We start from the raw sequence: 27,194 nt of genomic DNA on the forward strand, positions 1-27,194 counted from the left end.
GTAGTAAGTGCCTCTGATGATGGTTGTGTCAAACCGAAACATGTAAGGCAGAAGTGATAAAGAAGTGACCTACAAATTGTTACACTCGACGGACTTTCTATTAACTTTGTGATTGATAGTGTAACGGACCAAAAATGAAACAATTCAAAATATATTTTAGGTTTTCGTGGCTGTGAATATTAAGATTGAGATACTTTGGGATGTGATGCCACGCAGCCTGGTATATGGTTGGCAAAATTTCAGAGAAACCAACTATCTTCATGTTCAGGGTACATAATTCTGCCCTGAAGATGGAGATACCAGGTTCCTCAAAAATATTTATTACCATCTACCAGACTACCATACAGCATTGCATCTGACTGTAGCTTACAGTGCAACATTCTGATCTATGTGGGTGCCTGCACTCTTCCTCCCTTCACTACTATGGTAGGCTGCACACCAGCATGCATCAAGACATGTAACAGTCAAGACACGATGTCTGTGACATGACACAAAGAAAGAAGCACAGTTGAAGTGAATGAGATTATGAAAATCGCCGCACACCGGTCTGAGTCACGATGCTTGTCTTGATGCAGTTGGTGTGCAGCCACCCTAACACATCTCAGATGAGACAGTTGCACCTGACTTTAGTTACACACCATGAAAATTAAAGAATGAAGTAAATAGGTGTTCACAGTATACATAAAACCAATATTACACATCATTAAAAATGTGTGTATTAAGAGAGCAAATTTGCCACATGTTCCTCTTGTCATTTTCTGTGGATTGAGGAGGAACATAATCACAAGCATCAAAAAGAGAAGCAGCTATACATCCTTCACAACAACATTTACATAAGCTCTTGGGCTTATTATGAGCCTAATGTGTATATCTGAGTATAACAACAAAATACATGATTATCTTCTACAGAATCACACAATGCAAGAGAATTCCCTTTCTTCTATGACTTATTTGCTACATTTCCCTTCATATAGAGTACTTGTGCGTTCAACGGGTAGTAGCATGTCAGAAAACAGCAACAGGTTATGCTTTTGTATATACAGTTATTCATCCTTTTAACTTTCATTACTTAATTCAGACATCCATATAAAAATGATGCTCACACATTACACAATGTTTTATATATTTCATATAATAGATACTGTTTCTGTGTCACAAACTGGGTAAACATCAACTTATTTTAACTTATTTTAATAAAAAAAACTGCATCTGAAATATCTAACTCTGAGAGAACAGATGATCTGATAATATTGATTTCTCACACTATGTGTACCCAATGCATTCTCCATAACAGCTGTATTTACAGGCCTGTGATACATTATTAATTATGTGAATATTTCTTTGGTTTAAAAATGTATTACAGTGAAAATTACAATATAAATAAACACATCCAAATTAAGAGTATATATTTGCATCTGTAAAGAGAAAAGTGTTCTTGCTCAGCATATTGTCTGAAATTGTTCCTGTACTCATTGTCAAGATTTCCGTGCGCCAGAAACCTAACATAAAGATACATCCATATTAACAAATGTCACAAGCACAATAACTACAAAGCTTGACAATTCATATTATGCTGTGGAGAAAATAAATATTTAAGAAATTATGTATAATGAAAATGTAATAAAATACTATTTTCATATACTTATTGTCTTTACAATTTAACCTGGAATCATCGCCTATGTTACATTATGTAAAATATATTACTCTTATAACGTTGGATCTATCAGCCTAACACTGAAAGCAAGAAGTGATTGCTGTAATACCATATAAATTAAAATATCTACATGTGAAACATTATAAATATCTCTGCTTCCATATTGCAGCAAAATATTATAGTTCAATAATTTTATAAAATATTATAGAGTACATTTTTATAAATTTCATACCTGATGAATGAAACTGTTAAGTAACTAAGTACACTCAAAGTATATTTCTCACACCAGAAGGCAACGGTTTAACTGTGATAATGTTCCAGAACAATGTAGCTCATGAAGAAATTCAACACTGTTGACATGAGAAATTTTAATTCCAAGATGATGATTTGCAGAATGCTGTACCGTTACTCAAATACTGATTAAGAATATAGGGCAAGACATTTATCTATAAGAAGGTAATTTACCATCCACAGCCATGAATGTACATTCTATTTGACTAATTGAGCAAATGGCTTACTTATGATTGAATACTTGAGAGTAAGAGAGATGAATGGGTTTCCTGTGGTCTCTCTCATGCCAGGAAAGAGTCTTATCTAATTAAAGCATCATTCTTTTCTCAAAAACTACCAGCTAGAAGAGTACAAATAGTTAGGAACTTACAAGTTTATACTGCCAAAATACTGACAGCAACGCTAAATGGTTATTCACCATTCTGGTACATCAACTTGAGATAATTCAATTTCTGTGTTGAAAGTCTTCATACAGGATGAATAAGTATTTCTCAAGTGTACTTAAAACTTGCAAGTTATCATAATCAGTACTAAACTGGATATATAACATTTATGTCCTTCTTTATTGTCAGAATGCAGTAAAAATGATCGTATGTTCACTGATATGGATATATTGTCATAGCACCATTATGGTCTCATCTCTCCAACTTTTGAACTGCTTAATTGTAAACATCTGTATCTTTGCACAAGTCTGGACTTTTAAAAGTCCTTCTGGGTTAAAGAACAAAAGATATTTGTAGATATAAATTGTTTGCATCCATCATCAAACAATGCAAAAATGCTATGCAGACAAAGCACAAAGCCACTCCCTCTCTTCAAGAGTATTAGAATTTACCTTTTGTAATCACTGAATATTTTTACAACATCCTGAAACTGTTCATACATGGTAACTCTTCAGCACAGTTCAGAAAGAAAAAATACAACATTTATCAAAACAAAGAATTGATTTTTGGCATTTGTTTGTGATCTTTCTAACAATACTGTCAAGTCTATGCCAATTACAAGAACTACAAATATTCACAAGACCTTTAAAATGGTACAATCTTAAGTACAGGGGTATTTATTGAATCTGTGGTGAAACATCTGCACTATAAAACCTTTAACTGCCTCACCCATAATACTGTTGAGTTGTAGATTTCAACTGCAAATTAACTCTCAATTATCTGCGTTAAAGAGGGGAAAAGTAATGCAGCTAACTAAAACAACAGCTAAGCAAAAAAGCTTGAAATATAGCAAAACCTCAATTTTACACTCTTTAAAGGGACACACAAAACAAAAGTAAAATTGAGGAAATTGTAAGATCGGAAAAATGAAAATATGTGACATAAAAATGTGGGTTGCTCTATACATTGGCAAGCTATATGAAGTATGCATGTCTGAAGACGACAATGGTATGTCACTCAAAATAAGTATATTTGAACACAATAGCAAAATAAATAAAAATATACTAACACCTCATGTATGCATGTTTCAACACGTGCATCAAATTTTCTATAATAAGAATCTGATCATTCATTGTAATACTTTTCATTTTTTGCTTTTCATCCATACTTCAGTGCTTCCCCAAAAATAATTAAAAATAAATTGACTGCCACATTTACATACAATGACTAGTATTGTGCAGATACTGTAAACAGCCAACTTCATAGTGAAACCAATGGCTATATAAAACAGTCTTTGAACATGTGTGGAACAATTCCAGGGTTTCTTTGAATTCCTTGAAATAAATGCCGTAAATGTAAAACTGGGTAAATTTCTGTAGTCGTGACTTGAATAATAAAGTGGAAATTCTAGAAAAATATACAGTTGAGGTAACAAAATTAATTACAATTTGACATTATTCTTATGTATTTTTGGCTGGGAACAACAAAATTGCATGTAAAATCAGAAATGTAAAATCAAAGTTTCACTGTATCCATTATTCATGTAGACTTAACCTTGAAAATGATTTAACTGTGATATTGGTCACTAAACAGTGAAAAATTATCTTTCCAATAGATGAAAGCAGCCTTTGTTTAGTTGTAGGCTGGTATGAAAATTGATAAAACAATGAAATACAAAGTTCAGACATAGTGTTTAAGAATTACAGCCTACTGAACATTTTTGTAAAGCATATTACTGAAACAGGTGGGATAACTGACAGTCTAGTGTACAGCACTGCACCATGGAGTAACAATATTCTATTGCATTGACAGATACCGTAAAAAGAGTGCCACACTACATGTTAGCTGCATTCCAATGTTATGTACACAAGCTTAAAATCATGACAAAATATTCAACATCATACATAGCAGTAGCATTTTGTAGGATGCCACACTTCAGTGGAACTAATTGACTTATCATACAATAAACAGGAGAACATTTAACATACCAAAAGGACAGAAGTTGGTTCAGTAGTCCATATGAAAGTTCAGAATTTCTAAGAGTTCCTACAGAAGCCTGAATGGCATACAATATTCCAGAAAAGGGGCAGGAGATTCTCTCAACAACTGAGCGACTATTAACTTCTGAAGAAGGGCTGTGCTGCTTAGGATTACTTGCCCACATCTGTGAAAAGTGATTACTAGTGAAACTATAATGTAATAAAATGAACACTACATTATCCTGTTCATCATTGCAGGAATGCATAACTTTGACATATAATGAATTCCTTACAAAGTACTGTACATGGACATTGTGTCAGTCTGTCTGTGACCTGGTATTGGGCTTAAACTACTGAACAGGTTTCCTGAAGAATTGACATGGGAGACTTCCATCAAAAATTGTTGGGTAATTCCGACTTTCAGCCTTATTAATCTATAGTATATATGTATATGGTTAGAGGTACATCAGCATTGGTGGCTATATGTGTAATCCAAAGAAAATCCTGGTTTACATAAGAATATGAATGGATTTTCTATGTATCCCACAAACCCTTCACAGATTTTGTTGAGATCCAAACTTGGATACTTTCATCACGAAACTGTCATACAATTCTGATATTCAGCCATACTAATCCACAATAAAGCCCGTTTTATAAAACATCATAACTGGACTTCTCCATGTAACCTATTAACAGTTTTATGGTTTTATTTGATACTTGTTGTGAGAGTCCTTGGTTACAAGTTTTCCTGCAATTCCAGTCTTGAGCTACACTGACATATAATATAGTCTAGTTTGTGTATGCCCATAAATGGATTTTTCCATGTATTCACAGATTTTGTTGGAATCTGACATGGGAGAATTTTATTAATTTACATTTTGTTACTCAACTTTTTAATTAGGCTTAATAATCTTCAATGACCACAATTAGTAGTTCGCAGTGTTTGTGTCGTAACTTATCATGTGGAATTGCCTTAATGTAGGGAAATACTGAAACACAATTATTGAAAATTGGGAATGATACAGAGTGTGTAGAAACATGCCAATATGGTTCTGGGTTCTTCTGAAAAGATGTGGGTTGTCATTTGGTCAGACAATAATTACCCAAATACATGATGTGTGTCAAAATCTAACCCTTAGATTATCAAGCTCTCTCATAGAATTACCACCTGGATATTACAATGGTGCTTAGGGGTAAATACAGATGCAAATTCAAGCAAACAACACTTCCTCAACTGATCTTCAAACAACAGCAGGTTTGATCATGTGAAAGCCTCTTTTTTCCTTTAAATATTTATATGTTACATTTCATACCATCTACTGATAGAAAGGTTAAGGTAACTGTTTGCTGATCTCTTCATCTCTGGTGCTCTTAACACAAGTAGTCTGGTCTCATAAAATAAATATATGACATGCAAAGGGTTAAAATATATTGTTTAAACAAACACCTGTGCTAGTAAGTGCAGAATTTGGAAATTTGCCTTCCTAATGACCTTCTTGAACTTATTTCATCATTGTTTATATAGTAGTCTGTTTCCTAATGAGTGCTACCAACAGCATACTGCAAAGGGTGAGAATACGTTTAGAACAGGACTGCTGGAGAGCATGTTTAAGCCTACTTAATATGATTGACATTATATACATCATTACTTCCAGTTATGCATCCACATATATTGTACCTGTGCCATATAAATGAATCAAGTTTGATGTATTTCATGTTTTAACTTGTAGCATTAGAGAAGAATGTTCCTTAAATGCCTCCCTTAAAGAGATGTGATCTGTGTTTTCAAAGGGCATTCATTTGTTCCCATGTAGTGTGGCACGTCTGTTTTACAGCACTGCACAGCGGTCACAGATGACAGAACAACCATAAACTGCTGAGCTTTCTACATACTGTTTACTGCATCCACATTTGTCCTTCAGGATCGTAAGTCCCTGTCATCATTTGAATGGAGGGCCATTTGATGCTTGATCCAGGGAACGTATTTTGGAACATATGCATACACACCAGGTAGATGAGGATGTGCACATTTGATTCCCCAACTTACAATTCCACCAACAAACCAACGGTCACGATCACGACAAAGTAGTGGGCCTCCAGAATCACCCTAAAATATCAGATTAATATTAATATGCTCAAACATTAACATATCCATTCCTTCTGTCTACATGTATTCATTATCACAGTTGTCCTGTGTTGGAGGAAATCAAATATTTCTCTTTCTAGGACACCTGTGTTTATCCTCACATGAATGTTTCACAAAACATAAATTGTGTAAATATTAAAAAGAAAGGAAGCCTATACAAAACATAACAATTCTTTCAGGAAGAGAACATTAATATTTACTTCTTAACTGGCTTTCACAGGGAAAATCAACCTAATGCTTTTAATTAGTTCCTTGATTTTTGAACTTGGACACATAACACATCTTGGATGGAAATTTTGCATAAAATACAGTGGAAATACAATTAATTTTTCTACCACGTTGCATTTTGAACATTTTTAGTTAAAAAATACGGAGAAGAACCAAAAAATAAAGTCACATAAAATATCTTAATGAAATTGAAATAATACATGAAGCAATGCACAATAATATAAAATAAATAAAATTAATGTAATTAAGTACAGGAATTGTAAAACAATTTTAAAAGCAAATGTACAATGCAGGCTCACTTCTAGAAACTGTCTGCATTAATTCTTGGGATCCTTTATAGCCCCCCACAAAAATTTCTGTTGTTGCTGAACATGATCACAAACAGTTTACCAAGCCAGTGTGGATGAATGTAATTTCAAGAGCATTCCTATGGAAGACTTTTGTATAGACTAATTAATTTGTTGGCTGATGAAATAATAATACAATACCTGACAAGCATCTTTACCCCCTTCAGCATAGCCTGCACATATCATGCCTTCAGTCACATTGAGGTCGCGATGTTGCAGCCATACGTTGCACAAGTCACGATTCAGTACAGGAACTTGGACTTCATTCACAGCTGGCTCATATTCAGACGCTGTGAGATCACATCATGTCAGAATTTTTTATACATATTTTACTCTCATACACAGGATGAACTAGTACACATGTAAGAGCAAGATCTACAAACCAAAACACAGAAACAATTTCATATGAATATGGATACAGAAAGGTTTCCTTTTTCCCTTCTTTTCCCTTCCAAATATTTTTGATGCAATATCACACATCAGCAACTTTTCAGAATGAATGTCAGTGTCAAATCAACATGCTTCTTTGTACGAGGTCAGGATGATAAACAGAACAGGGTAAAATTGTTTCCCATATGCAATGAATAGGAATGCCTGACTCATCTCAGGACTAGACATTGTAGGCAGGTACTGCATTCATGTTCTGAGTTCAGATGCAATCATACTATTTAAATTATTGAAATAATCTCTATTAGCCTGTAGGAAAGTATCATTAATTGCTGTAATAAATCCTTAAAATATTTAAGCTTATTAAAATTAAATGATACTCGTATATATTCCTATTCCTTAATTGTGAGTCAGCTGTATACGGTTTCATGACCATGCCAAGGACACTAGCATTTTAAAAATATTTTGAGAATATCTGATTTGTGAATTTCAAGTAGGAAATGTTGTGTAAGGGGACTGAGGCCATCCAAGCATTATCATCCAAATTTCTTATGAGAATCAGAATGTTATTGTCGCGTTTTTCCTAAGCAACGTGGCAAGAAATTGTGTGGGTCTCAGATTTGGACAAATATTTGTTGGATGATCGCTCTTTACACTCACAAACACAATTATTTGCATTTATAATGTCTTTAGACGTTTCCCCCTCAATGTCATACACTCTTGCACTGCTAATTTCAGTGAAGTATCTTCTGCTCTGCTCAGAGCTCAATTGTCCTTAGCTCTTATCGAAGCTAAACTAATTGGTCTCTTGTCAGATATGAACTAACAAGTCTCTTGCTGAAGTTGAACTGTTATATCCTGCACTCAGGCTGAATAGGGAACACCTTGTCGAAGGGTTAATTTTGCCCACTGCTATGCAACAAATTTCTTGTTGCTGCAGGAATACATTTTTACTTCCTCAAACAATTTGTTGCTTAGATATTGCTAGCCCAGTGTTAGGTTCTCGTATTCTTCAAGCGGTTTCCTAGGTAGCATTATTATTATTGGAGGGGGTGGGTTTCCCCATGCACTGCGACTAGTTGTTAATCTATTGTGTGTCCCCCTTTAATATTCTACCAGTCACCATGCCCTTTCAGTACTGGTGGTCGCCCCATTCTGCCAGCAAGGTTGGCCTTCTCTGAGAGTGGTCCCTGATACTTCCCCATCTACCGGAGGAATTGGAAACTACTTGGGCGGGAAACTTTGCCTAATTTTGCTCAGAGGTCTCCTAGAGACATGAGGATCTTTTATGTGCCATAAATCTATGACACGGGACCCACAGAGAACTTGTTCCCTGAATTTTTCTGCCTTAAAAATTCCACGGCCTCCATCAGGTTTGAACCCACGTACCTTGAGTCATGAGGTGGGAACATTACCTCTAGACTACAGAGGCCGCTTTTCCTAGGTAGCATGCTTTCTCATTGTCAGTTGCATAGCGATGGATGTCTTACAGTCCGGCTTTCAGTAAAACATCATATTATTGTTGAAACACCCAATTTATGGGCATGGTAAAAAGCAACTAGGGTTATGAATGTATGAATGAATGTATAAGTGGTGGGCCTTCTTGGCCCTTGCACTGCGACCTACAGTGGTCTTTTGTGCTTTGAAACTAGGGTTATAGATTAGAGGAAAGCAACTATGTGCTTCTGTAAGCATCAGAAGCTGATTACTGGGAATTGGCATTGTATAGCAGTAAATTTCAATATTTTTCTGTTCCAGTTAGTTAAATAAAAGACCATTACTGAAATACATATTACCTGAAGCTGATACATTGATACTATTTTGGTCATGTGTGTTATGTAGTGCAATAGTGATACTTTTAACAGTTTATAAAAAATTGTCATCATCTCAGCTGGGTGATATTTGAATGAAGTGTTGCAACAGGCTCAGTAAGTTCAGTGTCAAGCAGCAGTAGTAGTACTTACCGTCTTTGTCCTCCCTTTTACCCCATCCAATCACAGTGCAGAGAGTCCCAGGTGCAAGTTCATGATTTGGTTGTGGCAGGCACACAGGAAGTAAGTGTTCATGAAATGCCACGCGAGACTTAAGCTGTAAAAGGAAATATAGATGGCATTTTCATACTGCAGAATACCATGTTGGATATGTGATGTGAGTAGTAAAGTATTAACACTACTCCTACAGGAAATAAGTATAACATATCTTCTGTCACTGAACAAGAAACCATCTATCTTATCAAATCCTTACGAGATTTGGTCAGTCTTCCAATTTTGAGAAGTGTGTATTTTGCGAAATTTGAATCTTTATTGAGATATGGTATTATTTTTTGGGGCTGTGGTCAAAAGGACATTCAAACTGTATTTAAAATCCAAAAAAAATGTTTAAGACTGATCAAAAGAGTCAATAACAGGATATCGTGTAGAGAATTTTTTGGTGAATTTAAAATTTTAACCTTAACTTCATTGTATATCTTTGAGACGTTGTGTTTTTTAAGGAAAAATAGGATATATAACATCTCGTATTCAGATGTGCACGGTTATAACACAGTACATAAGCAGAATTTGTATGTCCAACCATGTAACACCTCACGTTGTAAAAGGAGTGTGATTAACATGGGAATAAGATTGTATAATAACTTGCCCTCTCAAATAAGAAGTATTCAAGAGTTCAAGGTTTTTAAGCGTCAATTAAAGGATTACTTGTTGTGCAAAGCTTTTTATTCCCTTCAAGAATATTTTTACAAGAATTAGCTTAATAATAGAACAAAGATACTTAGGTAATTTATTTTAGATATTGCATGTAATTTATAGTTTAGCTTTTGTTGCCTTATTATACTCATCCACTGTTTTATCATATTTAAAGGATTTATTATGTTATTTTTCTATGGTTTTTTTATATTATTAGTCATTTGATGTGATGTTTAATCTCATATATTTTTTTATAAAACTGACTTGTCCAATTGTACATAATGTAACAGTTATGGATGTTAAATAAATCAATCAATCAATCAATCAATAGGTGTGTATTCAAAATAGAGAAAAGTCGTTTTCCAAGAATACCTCTATATAAATCACATTATATAAGCATATGAGACTTTATAGCATGTCTGCAATAAGTTGCAAAAAATTCTGCCATGTCTGTTTTCTCTCTGTTTCTTTGTCTGCTTGCTACCCACATGTCCACTTGTAATGACTGAAGAACACTACCAAACTTTCATGAACAATATTATATTTAAGCATCCTGTTGCACTCTACACGATAAATGATACAAACTCTGTCCCAAGTGCAAACAATATATTATATGTCTTTGATCTTGCTCTCTTTTACACTACATGTTTCGCCCTTTAGACATAGGGCGAGTAACCCTAACAATTTTAAATTTTAAATTTTAAAATTTAGAGGACATTTTAAAGGATTTTAAAATTAAAACTAAAGATTTTATAGTGCTACTACAGGAAAATCAAAATGAATGTGTGCAAAATAATCTATAAACCAGACAGATATCAACGAAGTAGATGCTGATAATAACAAGGAAAAAACAATGTGCTTTTAAAATGTTAAATTTTAAACTAAGTGCAGTGTAACAGCAACGTGAGAGTATACACCTGATGATGGCCGTTTGAGGCCAAAACATGTAGTGTAAAAGAGAGAAAGATCAAAGACATATAATATATTGTTTGCACTTGGGACGGAGTTTGTATCATTAAACTTTCATGAAGTTTGATATTGGGAAAGTTTTACTAAAATTTGTCAACATGTAGCTATTTTGATTAAAAATGGAAACAGTAAGGCGTGATAACCTACTTGTGTTTCTGTATGAATTGTGTGAGTAACTTGCTAAGTATTTATCATAGTAAGAACACACATGCCATAGGGAAGCATGAACACACACTTTCAGAAAGTCTTACAAGTTCTGTTAAATAATTAAGAAGAGGGGCAGGGCATGTCTGAAATGTTACATTTTTCAAATATTTTCTAACTAGTATGATACTCCTCCTTTCAAGAGTTAAAAAGCTTAGCTAGCACTGAACTCTTCTACTTTTCAAAAATTAAAACAAATATGTGACAAACGGGCTTCTAATTGGGGGATGGGGTTATTGTTATTTTCATTGCTTTGAAGCTCTGTAAAAACATAATAAAAGCAAATGTTGATACAGTAGTGCCTTCTTTGTTTTTTAAATACAGAATATTGTTGTGTAGACTGAATACCTTATATACTTCTATATATCTTATTGAAGCTCTAAATTTTAAGAAAACAACGTGAAGGGTTCTGCATGGTAGATACATCAATCTCCTGAGGGTATGCAAGACAAAGAAAGTAGTACTCCTTTGCTTTTAGACAAAAGAGTAATAAAGAAACAGTTATAACTGTCATGGTCACTTTGCTGCCTTAGTAAAGGATTGTAAGTTACTTATTCTCCTTTTAAAAATCCATCCCAGTACAGCAAAGAGATGTAGGTATACTTGTGTACTCTTTAACAAAACATCACTGACAACTTTGTGGCAAGCAACATATCCTTTTAGACAAAATGAATATTTGCAGCTATTGACTTCTGGTGTCTTGACCATGAGGAAAATAAAGATATTTGCATACAATGATGTTAGAACATTAACAGAGGCTTATATGTTTGTCTAGAATCATTTAATGCATAGGTAAAATTTACATAAAAAAGTGCAGTTATTGGAAATTCATTATTAGTAGCTTTATTAGTTATTAGTTACTTATGAATACAACACACGCAGCCACAAGAGAAGGACACATCACAAGACGCAGTATACACAAAATATAGGAAGAACAACTCCCATAGCGGAAGATTGATATAATACGCGAGTTTGAAATATGATGTGTAAGATGATAAATCTTAACAAAATTTTAATATATAAATTTTATTATAGTACATGACGAATATACATTTTAAATTATTTTATAAATGACACAGGATGGCGAGGATGGCACAGTGAAGCCGAAACATGTAGTGAAGTGACAAGTGAGATTGTGCGCACTCGAAGATGGTCAATACATACACATCATGGACATGAATCAGTGCAACAGGACGCTAACATACATTTATTAGTTAACTTGTAATTATCATTCAACCACTTAGTTTTGTTCTTTGTTAATGGGGCATTTATGCCATGTGATCCAATTCAGTAGATGTGCCATGATTGTTCAGATAATCCACATTTAACTCGCTTGGATCCTGTAACCATTGCATTTTGGCTTGTTTTCTTTGGTCTAATAATTCTGAGCATCCTTCATCGAACCGTGGCTTATGCTTTTTCAGTTCATAATAACCTAGACTCTCCTTGGCAGAAATTTTGATATTCTCTCTAGTAGTTTCCCAAGCTTTATTAACAACCACCTCAGTGTCTAAGTTTTCCAAAGCCACAAACCTATTTGAGATTTCAACACAATATTGCTCTCTACCCTCTACCTCATTTAATTTCTTGAGACTGAACCTCTCCATATGAACACTGGGCATTGTTTGTTTGCTCAAAGCCAGTCTTTCTGCAACCTTTGCCACCACCAGGTAGTGGTCAGTATCACAATCTGCTGCCTGAATGATCGGACATCAAGTATACTTGAATGCCGTCTCCTATCTGTCAAAATATGGTTGATTTGAACGTGTATCTTCCCATCAGGAGGTGTCCAAGTAAATTTTATGGAAGTTACAATGTGGAAACATTGTACTTTTGACAGCAATATTTTTTATGTGGTAAAGTTTACTACTCTATTGCTAGTGGGGTGGGACTAAGTCCCTTGTACTGTGGCCACTTCTGGTCTATTGTACCAGCCCCAGATGATAGGTGAGGGTGATTGTGGAACAATTGGTGGAATGAAGACTGGCAGGGGAAACAGAAGTACTTGGAGAAAATCTGCCCCAGCACCACTTTGTCCACCACAAATCCCACTTGATCAGACCCAGGCCGCCATGGTGGGAAGCCAGCGACTAACCGCTTGAGCTATGGCACGGCCTGAGTACTCCAACTCCATTATCATTACTAATTTCATGCAAACTTTCATTCCCAATCGTTGGTTTGAAAATGTCTTCCCTCCCTACTTTGGCATTGAAATAATAAAATGTTCATAGGGTACTTTGGGAATTTATCAAATACATGTTCTAGTTCCTCATAGAACCTGTCCTTTATGTCATCAATTTTATCTTCATTTGGGGCATGAACATTCATAATGACAATATCACACCAGTGACCTTTTAGTATTATATATGATATCCTATCACTAACGAACTCTACCTTCTTAACTGCTGATACCGATTCTCTTATGTACGAAAAAACCTGTAACAAAGTCATGATTTTCATTCCTTATTCCATAGAAAAATGTATATTCGCCCCACATCCAACCCTCAAGCAGGAGGACCACCTCTTGTTGGCTGTCTGCGACTGCTTATTCAATATATTCGCAGCTTCCCTCCGTAGTTTAACCTAATTTACTGTTGTGATAAAATCAATAAATTAGTAGTACTGCTTTAATAATAAAGGTAATGTTTTGCAAATGGACAATCTGAATGATTCTTATCTGCCAAAAGAAAAATGTTGAATCTGAATGCGGTGGTGACATATTCTTCCAGAACGCTGGGCCTCTGCCAAACTACACTGCACTGTAAGCCAGAAGACCATACTCTTCTACTTTATCATTGTCTATAAAGGACCTTTAGCAATTAACTAGAAAAGGAAATACTTTTTTTTACTTTCTTAAGCTAAATTCCAAAGTATGTCACTCCTTTTATAATAATTTTCCTTGCAATGAAAAAATAAAATGAGATTGACTTCCAGATGCTCAGCTATTGAAGATTGTTGAGAAGGGGGTTTATATAACTCTTTACTTGCAAGTATACCTTTTGTTACAATAAAATACTTATCAGGTAGCATTGATGTGAGGAAGGATATAATTTAGCATCTGTTTTTGTAAAAGGGTGTAAGTCACACTGAAATATGGTTGCTCTTTTATGCTTGCTATTATCTCTAATTTAGCAAACTTACACTTCACTCTTACTGAAGGATGATAGTTATATCAGTCTTTCAAAAAAAAAGAAAGTCAATAAATCTTATTTTTGAGGACTAATACTGATTTCTGTTTCCTGTAAACTCAACTTTAAGTTTAATACTGCTTCACCCTGGCACCAACAAACAAGTATGTTCAATATCAATATGAAATGTTTACTGCCTGATACTACCAATCTTGTATATCCAGTGGCCGCAAACAGAGTTCACCATCTGATATAACAATGAGCTTGTCATCATTGTGACTCATAAGCACATGACTATGAATCGACAAACTCAAGACAGCCCTACATGATTCAGTGCAATTCTTGGTGCAGTCCAACGAAAATGGTTGGGCAACAGCCAAGTAATTTTAGGGTATTCTTTTCAACTGAAGGACATTTCAGGACATGTGAGAACAGAGATTATAAATCACACATACCCGCAACAACTGCTGACCATTGCCACTGGTATTGTTCTCACATGAAAATATCCAAAAGAAAGAGTGATGTCGTGTGGGCCAGTGCTGTAGCTAGAAAGATGGATAGTAATAGAGGGAGGAACATTAGTAGTTTTAAAGCTAAGCTTTACTTATTTTTTATGTGTTATCATGTGTCATTTGAAAAGGAAAAGGATGCAAGTACTAGATCAACCAATAACACTATAAACTGCTGAATAATAAAGTCACAAACCTCTGGCCTGTATATGAAGAGAGAAGTTTTAGTAGCCAGGTGCAAAATGTACTTTTTACTTCTACACATACATACCTGAAAGAGGGCTACATCATTGTCATGTGCGACACCCATATTGTACATAGGATGTGGTACAACACGTTGTACCTTCATCTTCTGTCCGAAGTATGAGTGGGCATGGCGCCGCGTAATGCCCAGTTGAATTGTCCAGCCATCAGCATTTGACTGACTTGATTGACTGTAAAAATTATAAAATACTGATTCAACAGTATCTAAATGATACTGTGTATTAACTGACAAAACAGCAATATGAACTGCTATTTACATATGTGCTGTTTCATGTGCATACTTCTATGTCAAGAAATCTTCAATAATGAAGGATTCTGAAAAACATTTTTTTTAAACAAGTTTACCTCCATATCCTGTGACTCAACAAATCAAGGATTATTAAAAAATATAATCCTTTACAATGTAAATTTCTGAGGAGCAGGGTTGTTTCATGATGCTCTCCATAACTTGACTATGTAGGGTTGAAAGATAGGATGACAGATGAACGATGAATTGAAAGGATTTGAAAGGAAGCATTCATGCCCTAATCAAGGTAATATCCCAGGACTAGTTTGGAGGGACAGAAGACCGGTGATTGTGGTTAGATCTTTCTAAGGGACCCAAAGGAGTAGGTGTCTCCACCCTTCACCTGAGGATGGAAACAGATCTAGTTTCTGAAACGTTGTGTTTTCTAGTTCCTAGAATACCGAAAGATAGACAAAGTTGGAAAACCCAGTAATTTTGACTATTATACACCATCAGCAGAACCATTTAGAACCTACTTCAAACTTAATGTTTGACTTCAGATTTCAGTAATATGTCACATACCATGTTGAAGTTTTTCCAGTCTGCAAACACTGCAGTCACCATTTTCAAGGTTAATGCATTTCTTGAGATTTTAGCAGCTCTTATATAGATCTCATAATGAATGGTGGATCAGAGATTAAGCTGTGAATGGCTGAACCAGATGGGCGGGGCACAATCCAATAATGAGTGAACATGTGAATTATGCAAAGAAGTGATGAATAACGTTTTGGCAACAGGGTAATTTTGACACAGCAACTGTATCTTTTTCTTTAGTGGGGGGTGGAGTCCAACTGTGTCCACTCAGCACGGCAGCCATTGATTGGCCTATTGTAGTTTGCCCCGGGTGATTTTGATGATGGGGAATTTGGTGGAATGGTGATTGGAAGGAGGAACCTCAGTACTCGGAGGAAACCTGCCCCAGCACCATTTTGTCCACCAGAAATCCTACTTGACCACACCCGGGATCGAACACGGGCCGCCGCAGTGGGAAGCCAGTGACTAACCGCTTGAGCTATGGTGCAGTCCTCACAGCAACTGTAAATAACCAAGCCTGTTTACAGGAGTGAATCTGTTAAAGTATTACCTGTATCAGCATGAAAATGAATGGAATGAATAAGATGACAGAACTCCTTGATTGACTTTACTGAATACCTACTTTCCAACACAGTGCGATGCAGTGAGAACCCACTGGTCTGAAATTAGAACACCTGCACAGTAGAATATTTCCTCAGGACCCCCTAGCAGTGCAGCCAAAAATGGCCAGTCCCCAGGAGCAGATTCAACACCTCCCACAATGCGAGCTGATGGTCTTGTGTTGTATGAGTGACGTCTCTTGCCGCAAACTGAAAAGAGAAAAATGAATATCATTGCAACCTCTTTGGGATATTCTCAAAATGTCAGTTACAGACTGTAATTATATCTAAGCTGAATTATGGATTTCTACAAGCTCTAAAAGGGGAAGAACATGCTGGAAGCTGTCATTTACATTTACATTTATTTTCATGGATCCAATCATCTCCCCGTAGGGCTGGGTATAAAACATGTCACACATTACAAATACATGATGACTGCACATCATACGTCCTTGGTCCAATAAAATATATAATCAGGCCTCACGCAGACAGCACAAGTTGTCAAGACAACACACGTAGGCCATAGAAAAACCACTGTCAAATTCACACCTTGCCATTCCACACACACTGGCCAGCCACACTGTCAATACAGTTTCATTGTAACATATTAAAATTCATAATAAATCAGACATCATACATACTGCCACACTTACAAGCAAGTCTCAACAACGTATAATACAATCACACAGAACATTTATTAACTCAACTTTGGAGCCCCTTGCATGCTCGACAAATTCGTCAATAGAGTAAAATGAGTTACTTTGCAAATAATTTCATTAAACAAACCTAAATTGATTTTTATCGTTTTTTAAAACTGATATATTTGACCGCAGAGTGTTAAATAGCTAATGCCTGAATAATACACCCCTCTCTGATAGGATGATAAATGTGCTGTAGATATATGAAGGTGGTCATTCCTTCTTATACCAATTACATATACAGAGTTATTGGTCTGAAACTTATCCAAATTATTAACAACAAATATCATCAATGAGAGCAAATATACACATGGCATTGGCAGTATGTCAAGCTTTTTAAATAGGCCTCTACATGTATGAGTTGGGCCCACTCCCATCTTTATTCTTATTATTTTCTTTTGCATAACAAAGACCTTATGACTGTCTGATGTATTTCCCCAATATATTATTCCATATTTCACCAATGAATGATAATATGCATAATATACAGCTTTAAGAGTATTATTATTTCGCATTACAAAACAAACTGTGCTCAACTTATGAAGCAAAACATTGATACGTCCCTTACAAGTCAGATGATTGTCCAGCTGAAAACCAAGAAATTTTATCGTTTCTACTTCTTTCAGCATTTTGTTAAAAACAATGTATACAGAGGGTAGCTCATAGCTGCTGTTGGGGTGAATTTTATCATTTTCTTTTATCCAGATTTAACAGAAATTGATTATTTAAAACCACATAAACATATGATTAAAAACAATATCCAATTTTATTTTTAAATTATAGTAGTCTTTAGCTGTGCAAAGAATACTACTGTGATCTGCAAACATAATAACTCCAGAAATTTTACTTATTTCAAGGGGGAAATAATTTATTTATATATTAAAGAGTAAGGGCCCCAACACTGATCCCTGAGGCACACCACATCCAAGAATTTCTCAGTTGGAATAATATTTATTATTTATATAATTTAATTCCACCCTTTGCCTCCTATATTGGAGATAAGATTTGAACCATTGCAATAATACACCCTGCACCACATAGTACTGCAGTTTCATTAACAGAAGTTCATGACCGATGCAGTCAAACACCTTGGCTACAAAATATACCAGTTACATACTCTTTTCTATTCCAAGCTGTAAGTATTACATTGGTTAATTTAAATACAGCATCTTCGGTTGATAATCCATTTTGAAATCCATACTGCTCTGAAAGTAATATTTTATGTTTTACGATATGACAACTGAGTCCTCTAAATATTGCTGTTTCAAAAACTTTTGCAAACCCAGTTACTATAGATATTGGCCTCTAGTTAGTAATAACAGCCTCTTCCCCCTTTTTTGTATACTGGCTTAATAATCACATATTTTATTCTTTCTGGATACAGACTCATGGTTAATGACTTATTAATTACATAAGTTAGAGGTTTACTAATTTGTTGTCTGCACAGTTTTATAATTTTATTAGTTATGCCATCATATCCTGAAGAGTTTTTCGATTTTAATTTGTTAATTATACTAACTGTTTCCTCTTCTGCAACTAAATTAAGATTCATTTCTGGAAAACCATTAGAGAAATGGATATGCAAGTATGACAATGCAGTATAAACATTAGTTTTCTTAATATTAAGATTTTCTGTTATTGATGTGAAATATTTATTAAAACCATGAGCAGCTTCATCAATATTTATATTTCTGCTATTATTCTTAGAAGTATGTGGTAGACGTTCTTTATTATTATTGTTATTTCTCACTCTTTCATTGTTGATAATGTTCCAGGTACTTTTTATATTGTTTTCAGCTGATGTAATTAACTGATTATAATATTTCCTTTTAGCTTCTCTTAAAATTCTTCTCAATATCATGCAGTAGAAGTAGTTACTATAGGATTCTGACGATGGTGTATAACACACAGAGATATTGGGTTTTCGGATTTTATCCATCGTCCTAGTTTTTAAGATAACTAAAAAAAACACGACGTTTTGGAAACTCGATCTGTTTCCGTCCTCAGGTGAGGGAAAACACCTATTCTGTTGGGTCCCATAGAAAGAGCTAGCCTCAATCACTGGATTGTGTATCATGCAGTAGGATTTATAGTATGATTTAAACAAATAGTTGTAACTGTATCTACTGAGAATGAACAAAGATTCCTTCCGCTTACTGTATAACACACGCAGTCGCAGGAGCACGACACAACAAAAGCACAACACACAAGATAATGAAGGAGTGCTCCAACAAAGGAGAATGGGCGTGACTGACGTAGTGAGGGGCGACGTAGCGATGTGGTATCCTGAACAATTTTAATATTTTTAACGTTTGACAATGTATATGATAGATACATATTTTAGTTATTTTAATGTGTGAACATGGCATGCAATGAACTGGTTTGACGTGGATAAGTAAGCACCTGAAGATGGCATTATTATGCCGAAACATGTAGTGCGAGGGAGAGAAGGAGATAAATGAGTGTATGCACTGCAAGACGGATTAAATAAATCATGGACTTAAATCAGTGCAACAGGACGCTAAAATATAACATAAGTTTATACATATTTTCCCATTTTACATTAGATAGTTTATTAAGAAATTGTGCAATTTAATCTTCATTTACTAATCTTATTGTGATTCCCTGCACTTTTTTCTTCTCCAGGAAACTGATATTTTTAGTACAAGACACTGAGCATCATGATCCGATAGTTCATTACTAATAGAGATAACATCATAAGAATTTATCTTCGCATTATCAATAAAAATATTATCAATTGCAGAGCTTTTGGTCTCAGTTATTCCAGTTGGGAACTGTACTGTATGAAATGTATTATATGATTGCAACAGCACTAGCAGCTGTGTTTTACGTGTTGTCTCTCCTAAAAAATTTACATTAAAATCACCACATATTATAAATTGAAGGTTAAATAGATGGCATGGATGATGCACATTTTGGTATTTTAAACAGAACAAATGATACTTTGATCTATTGGGTTTTTGGACTTTATCCATCGTCCTGGTTTTTAAGATAACTAATAAAAACATGACGTTTCGGAAACTGGATCTGTTTCCGTCCTCAGGTGAAGGAAAACACCTATTCTGTTGGGTCTGTTAGAAAGAGCTAGCCTCAGTCACTTCCAGTGTTTTTATTAGTTATCTTAAAAACCAGGACGATGGATAAAGTCCAAAAACCCAATATATCAGTGTGTTATACACCATCGTCAGAATCCTATAGTAACTACAAATGATACTTATTCCAGAAACATATGAAATCCACCATTAACAATGCATGAAATTAGGTTTGAAGTTCTTATGGTAGTGAACATTAAGAGTACAGCTCTCTGAAATGAAAATCAAAGTAGTCTGGTAGCTGGGTGCATACATACTCAGTATATGGTATCACATGCCAGAAGACCATAATCTGAACTATGAAGTTTTGAAATACCAAAGACTAGAAAGGAAGCATATCTGTACAAAAGCCAGGGCATTGCAACTGGCAGTAAAAAACATAATAAAGTAAACAATAATATACATATAAAAATTCTGGGTGCAATTAATAACTAAACAGTAATTATTACTTACCATAGTCTGAGCAAGAGAGTTCAATATTTGGATAGCTGTTTCCTCCAGGGCATGCACGCAGCTCCTTGAGCAGGGTGGTTTGCTTTTCTTTGTACAGTTTAAATATGCTTGATGAGTTGCTACTGGCTGGAAACAATGGCTTCTCACCTCCTTTCCATATCAACTTACTTATGTTTGCTGACCTAGAGTAAAGCAATTGTAGTTATGATTTACTTCCACTGATATAATTCAATCCTTTACTTATGCCTACACAGAATGGTGAGGGGTTTGAGAGAAATGCATATGCACACTTATGTGTGGACATTGTATTCCCATCTCTGTAATTTGTGAGGAGTGGAAACTCTGTGCCTACCTTAGAATAAAATTTGTAAGCGTCTCAATGCTCACTCAGCGCCATCATTACCCAGTAGGTTGTGAAATACTGGAAGTAATTTTAAGGGTAAAGTGTTCTGGGTTGAAACACCATGCAGTTCAGGTAAAGCCTGACGTTCGGGAGGCACGTATCACCTCCTTCTTCAGAAATGAGGAGTAAGCCAAGTACAATACCAGCAGAAGCTAGCAGCACACTCTGCTTCTGCTGCTTTCTTCTTTGGAATACTGCTCTGAAGTTAAAGATGGAAAGTGTAAGTTCATCCAGAATGACACTACATGGCGACACATCCCAGCAGACTATACTCTGCAGAGCTATTGCCGTGAGAACATAATATCTGCCGTAATATTTTACTTATCTGGATGTTCTATTATATGAAAAGGGATTTATGCTGAACACAATCCCATACTTTTGAGGGGCAGTGAAATCTTTCATGCAAAAACATTAAAAATTACAATATCAAGACAATGACAGATCCAATTATTGGCATTCAGAGAAATGTGGACACTGGTTTGAAATCATTCAACCTTTTGACAGGGAGAGTATGACGTTGCTAAGAATTTCATGTTCAACACTTGGTGTGTTGGCTTAGTATGTGAGGCTGCTGGATGGGTGGTGCATTGAGCAGTACAAATTCTAACCATTTTTTATTAAGGTCTCTGTAGATATTCATCTCTGTAGAACTTCTAAGTGCGACACACACTGTCAGCCATTTCATAATATATCAACTGTTATGCATGTGAATACACAACACGAAGCTTTACTGAAAATTGATGCAAAGCAGTAACTTCTCTCCAGAACATTTGAATTCAGATATATTTGCCACTGAAACTGAAATTTACTGTGCCTGTGGTTTGTGTTACTGTCATATGATGAACTCCCCATTACACAGCATGTATGAGGACTGTGTCAGCTGCAAGAGAAAAACTCTTGCAGAAATTCAATGCAAGGCCAAAGCAATATGTTTTCACTGTGAGTTTGTGTGGGAGAATTCCTGAGTGGCATAGTGGATTCATGACTGAAATATTTCAGATACATATACTCTGACATCATAAATTCCCTACTTTAATGACCCCTGTGTGAGTGAAGACAAATGTAGCACTGATAGTGGAGGATGGTAGAACTACTGCAGGAAATGGGAGGGTGAACATATGCATACTGAAACTTTTGTTTTGCATTACTTTATAAAAATGGTAAATTTTCTTTGAAAGTTTTCATGATTGGTTGAGAATTTTGAATGCTTTACTATTGGATTCCTGGGAATTTTTTGTACAACAAAATTAATTGTGGATTATATGAAGACATGCAGATGGAATGGGTGGAGGCAGGTGAAAGAGGCATAAAGCCACAGGATCAAGAATAAGAATAACAGCAAGAAGATTTCTGGAGAAGAATTTTGAGACCAGAGTAGCCACTATATTACTTAACAGTGGAAGACAATTAGAAACAGAAAACAACTTGATTTACTGAAATGTTAATTGTTAGATTTGTTTGACACTGTAAAATGCTAAGGGTTTGCAATAAGATATGACAAAACAGAAGCAAAGTCTTGATATGAACAATTGACATATATATACATAAGTCCTCTTGATGTGCATATGTGTTTGAGTTGGTGGGTTGTGTTCTCTCCTGTTGTGTGTTGTTCTGCATGCTCCCGCCAAATCAAACACATATGCAGATTGAGAGGACTTATACATTTAACAACAAAAGAAACAACAGAAGATGGCAGTTTCCTCGCCCAATAATTTTAACACCTGATGATTACCACACTGGTCAGAACATGTAGTGATGGAATTTTAAGTGTATAACTTTTAATAAATTCTATAGAACATCGTGTTGCACATGAGAATGTTAAAAGACTAATCAGTGCTAAGTGAAAAGTGTAACAGGATGCTACAATACAATATCATCAATATTCTTATACCCTTCATCAGTAAAGAGCACTGCTTATAAATATGTGGTGGGTAAACAGAGGTATATATTTTGGTTATGTGAGTGTGTTATCATGTACCTGAAGTGAAACAGTTTATTCACACTTACAAGTAGCCCATTTGAGAACAGATGTGATTTGCAAATGATCCAGAATCCCAATGTGTAATGCATGCCGACTGCCAATTCTGCTCCTCGGGGTGGAACACTTGCAGCCTTCCTCGGCCCACATCCCCCATGCGCTCACTTAGACGCACTGCAAATAAGAAAATTATAGTAACAAACTAAGAAGAAAAAGGACAATTGTGATAATCCTAATCTGATTTAATTAACTTTCAATAATGCAACTGACCAAATAAACTAGAAAACAAAAATAAGTCACTTTTAACCTTACTATGAGTATAGGCAACTTTTTAATTAAAACTAACATCACCATTGTTGAGAATGCATCTGATTTTAATGAAAACCAGAGAATGGTCTGTCAGAATCCTATTCGTTATACATTATCTCATTAAAGGGAAAACTACTCTTTATTGGAAGAAATGCAAAGTAAAGTTGTTAAAATAAAAGATGATGTGATTCATGCAAATCATTGCTGATTAAAAACAAATTTTGGGCATTAATTAAGTAAATGTCAGGAAAGAATATATCTATAATTAATTCTACACAAAGCATTAATAACACAAATTTTTACAAAGGATGTCGACAGTGTCAGTGAAGGAGTTCTTAACAGACTTGAAAGACAAAATATGCGGAAATGAACTGGTTGGAGATCTTGTACAGATATTATGAAAAGAAAGAAACCACCCATGTTATCACAAAGTAAGTTAATTCCATCATAAATTCTATCTATACTTCATACATTCACAACTAAATATTATCAATATCCACAAAATGGACAAGATACACTGAAACAAAAGACTTATTTGTTCCTCTACTACAAAACTTACATACATGCAATGTGTTAACTCTCCCAAATTTGTTGCTATGATAACAAAATATCTGCATAATTTCAGACTTTTCATCTGTCTGTTACAAAATTATACAAGGATATCGCAATTTCTGATGCATAACACTAAAGTTTTGTGACTTGCGGTAGTGACATATTTGGAACTATGAGCTGATATCTAATGTTTCAGACACTGTCTCTGTCACCATCAGTAACAATAGACCACTGTAGGTCGCAGTGCAAGGGCCGGGAAGGCCCACCCCATATATATAATTCATTCATTCATTCATACACCGTCAGTAAGGGTTGATGCAATGAGCGTTGTGCGCACATGCTGTATTCATACACGCCCTACCCTACTCGAGGGCAGGCTGCATAGGAAATCATGGACAGAAGCAGATAGCCAGTGATGACCTCTCCCAGCAGACACCACATGGGTACTGGCCGGTCACCCGAATCCATGTTGTTAGTCACTAATCCATCCTTATGAAGTTTTAGAGTTTTATGTTTTATTGTATTTATGGCAGCATATCATGAACAGTTTAGAAGGAGTCCTGCATTTATCTTAAAGTTACCTGACTATACCAACCTCATTAGTCAACAGTGGCTGAGCACAGCATCAAAGCAGAGCATCGATGCACTACTGGCAGGAATGAGAGGCTACATGACATTCATGAATGTGGACATAGGAAGTGATTCCTTGGTAACCACTCATTGTTACTTCTGCACAAATGGAGCTCGTCCATGTTTTGTAAGACAGTACGCAGGGAGCAGGTGGAGATAAAATGGGAAAGATTAAATGGTTCTCATGTTCCCTCTACACAAATATAAAACTGTGATATTTATAGGGTATTTGTTTATAACATGATTTTATTCAGTTCCTGAAGTAGTTAACACAGCCATCTATAAACATTTCTTCTGGTTAATGTTAGTCTGTATTTCAAGAAACCTTTCAACTGCTTCCTCAAAAACCCTATGTGAGCTGCATCTATCACTTAATGTCACACATCTTCACATGCAAAGTAAAAGTAAGTAAAGCTTCACAAATGGAATACGCCTAAAGGTCACAATATCAGTGGAATTTAAAATATTCTAACATGTCAATGCAGTGCCAGGCAACAGCTCGTTAAACACCCAGCCATACATGCATGCGATAACAGGACGAATGTTTATAGCTTGTTTCTAGGCTACAGTCGGTGCGCGAATGGACTGGTGAGATAGTTATCACGTCACTTGTTTTCTGTGTGATCTGCACTACTCAACATTAGAGCTGTGTTTTCTGCGTTGTCTGTGCCATGGCTCTATAACACGAGTCCACTAGCAGCTAAGAAGATTCCAGGAGGGTTCAGCAGTTGAGAGTGCAGGGATGAGAATTGAGGGTGTCCTTAGTGAATTGTGAAGATTAATGGAGTACAAAGTGACTGAAGACGAAATAACAAGAAGACTTCATAGTGATTTGAAGCTCTAGTTTATGTGTTGAGATCTGCTGCCAGGAGATGACTAGTGGAACTGAGAATAATAGCGCGTGTGCAACAGTGAACTGTAAATAATGTAAATCAGCGATAATTCTGTATTAATTGTAATTTAGAGAGACTGTAATCAATGTGCCACTAAATCCAATCATCTGAACTAGAACCCATTATTTTTGTCACGTATACCACCCTACTCCAAGGTTTCAGTCTGCAAGCGAACTATACTGATCGAGCGACTGCTGCTTGTCGGCGAAGTTAGTGTCAACTTTAGCAGATAGAGGGTGTTGCGTGGTCAGTGCAACAGATCCCCACGGTCGTTTATCTCGGTTCTACACATGACAATAACTGCGGTTCATAAATTCTGCACTGGATTGTAACTCTGAGCAGTTCAGAGAAAGCCTGATATTTTGGAGGAACATTTCACCTACATCGTCAGCTTTGAGCAGTAAGCCAAGCAAGGAACTGCAGAAGCATGCAGCAAGCTTACTCTTAGGCTCTGAAGATGAAGGTAACATATTCTTCTGAAAGATCCAGGTTGCACTAAATGACACAGTGGTAAACCCAGAAGGCCTACTGTTCATAGTTTCCACTCTGAAAATTTCAAGCCCAGTAAGTATAACGAACTTAACTGAGCAAGAGTACTGATAGGTCTTCTCTATACATTTCTTTTATGAATTATTAAAACACACTATGATAATTAGAATTTTATGGTTTTATGGTTGAAACTAAGCTATCGTTTATCACCAATGAATTATAAAATACATGACACGTACAGTGTGTCATATTTCTTTTCTGAAGGAACTGTGAAAATAATTATAACTTGTGAAAAAAGAATGTAGGCATTTGAAGCAGTCATAGCATCCTTTGGGAACTGAATGGCTTTTGCATGGAAAGAATCCTGGGACCTTCTAAAGAGAGTTGCTGCTTCATATCATTTGTGAGGCAAGAGCTGCAACATGTGTTACTATTATACTGTATAGTACAGTGCAGCAACTTACAGCAATTCCTTTCATCCTGACCCCAAGGGCAGTCCTCAACTCCATCACACATATGGCTTCGAGCCATGCAATGTTTCTCTCCACAGTGGATCATGCCTGCAGAAAACATCCAACATATGTTTTTGACAGTGCTTTATTGTACAAGAGGAAGGATTAAAAAGACATGTACTTAAACCTAAATTGCTCGCTCTGCACCCAACCAAATACTGGGTTGTAGATGTAGCCAGCAACTTAGATATTGAGGATGAAATAATATACATATCATCAGGGCTATTGCACATCACAGATGGTTGTGACAGTTGAATATGGAGCAATACTGAGATTAATTAGAGGCAGGAGAAAACCAAAGAAAATTTTCGCTTAGTGGGGGGTGGAGTCCAACTGGGTCCACTTGGCACAGTGGACACTGATTGGCCTATTGTAGCCTGCCCCAGGTGATTATGATGATGGAGAATTTGGTGGAATGAAGATTGGCAAGGGAAACCAAAGTACTCAGTAAAAACCCACCCCAGCACCACTTTGTCCACCACAAATCCCACTTGACCATACTCAGGATCGAACCTGGGCCGCCACGGTGGGAAGGCAGTGACTAACCGCTTGAGCTATGGCGCCGACAAAAA

General features: G+C 35.8%; 1 protein-coding gene across 1 annotated transcript in view; it reads right to left on the bottom strand.

Moving 5' to 3' along the window:
* Nucleotides 1-508: 508 nt before the first annotated feature.
* Nucleotides 509-27,194, bottom strand: part of LOC111871968 (atrial natriuretic peptide-converting enzyme) — a 323,648-nt gene continuing 296,962 nt past the window's right edge. Inside the window, exons 12-19 of the mRNA XM_033754465.1 lie at nt 26,575-26,670; nt 23,267-23,411; nt 20,857-21,038; nt 16,616-16,802; nt 15,181-15,343; nt 9,380-9,503; nt 7,170-7,318; nt 509-6,414 (exon numbers count right to left, since the gene is read on the bottom strand). Coding sequence (XP_033610356.1) covers nt 6,226-6,414; nt 7,170-7,318; nt 9,380-9,503; nt 15,181-15,343; nt 16,616-16,802; nt 20,857-21,038; nt 23,267-23,411; nt 26,575-26,670 — 1,235 coding nt within the window. The 3' untranslated portion in view covers nt 509-6,225. The remainder of the gene's footprint in view (nt 6,415-7,169; nt 7,319-9,379; nt 9,504-15,180; nt 15,344-16,615; nt 16,803-20,856; nt 21,039-23,266; nt 23,412-26,574; nt 26,671-27,194) is intronic.

The sequence above is a fragment of the Cryptotermes secundus genome, unplaced genomic scaffold (assembly GCF_002891405.2).
Source record: "Cryptotermes secundus unplaced genomic scaffold, Csec_1.0 scaffold137, whole genome shotgun sequence".
In the NCBI taxonomy this organism is placed as follows: domain Eukaryota; kingdom Metazoa; phylum Arthropoda; class Insecta; order Blattodea; family Kalotermitidae; genus Cryptotermes; species Cryptotermes secundus.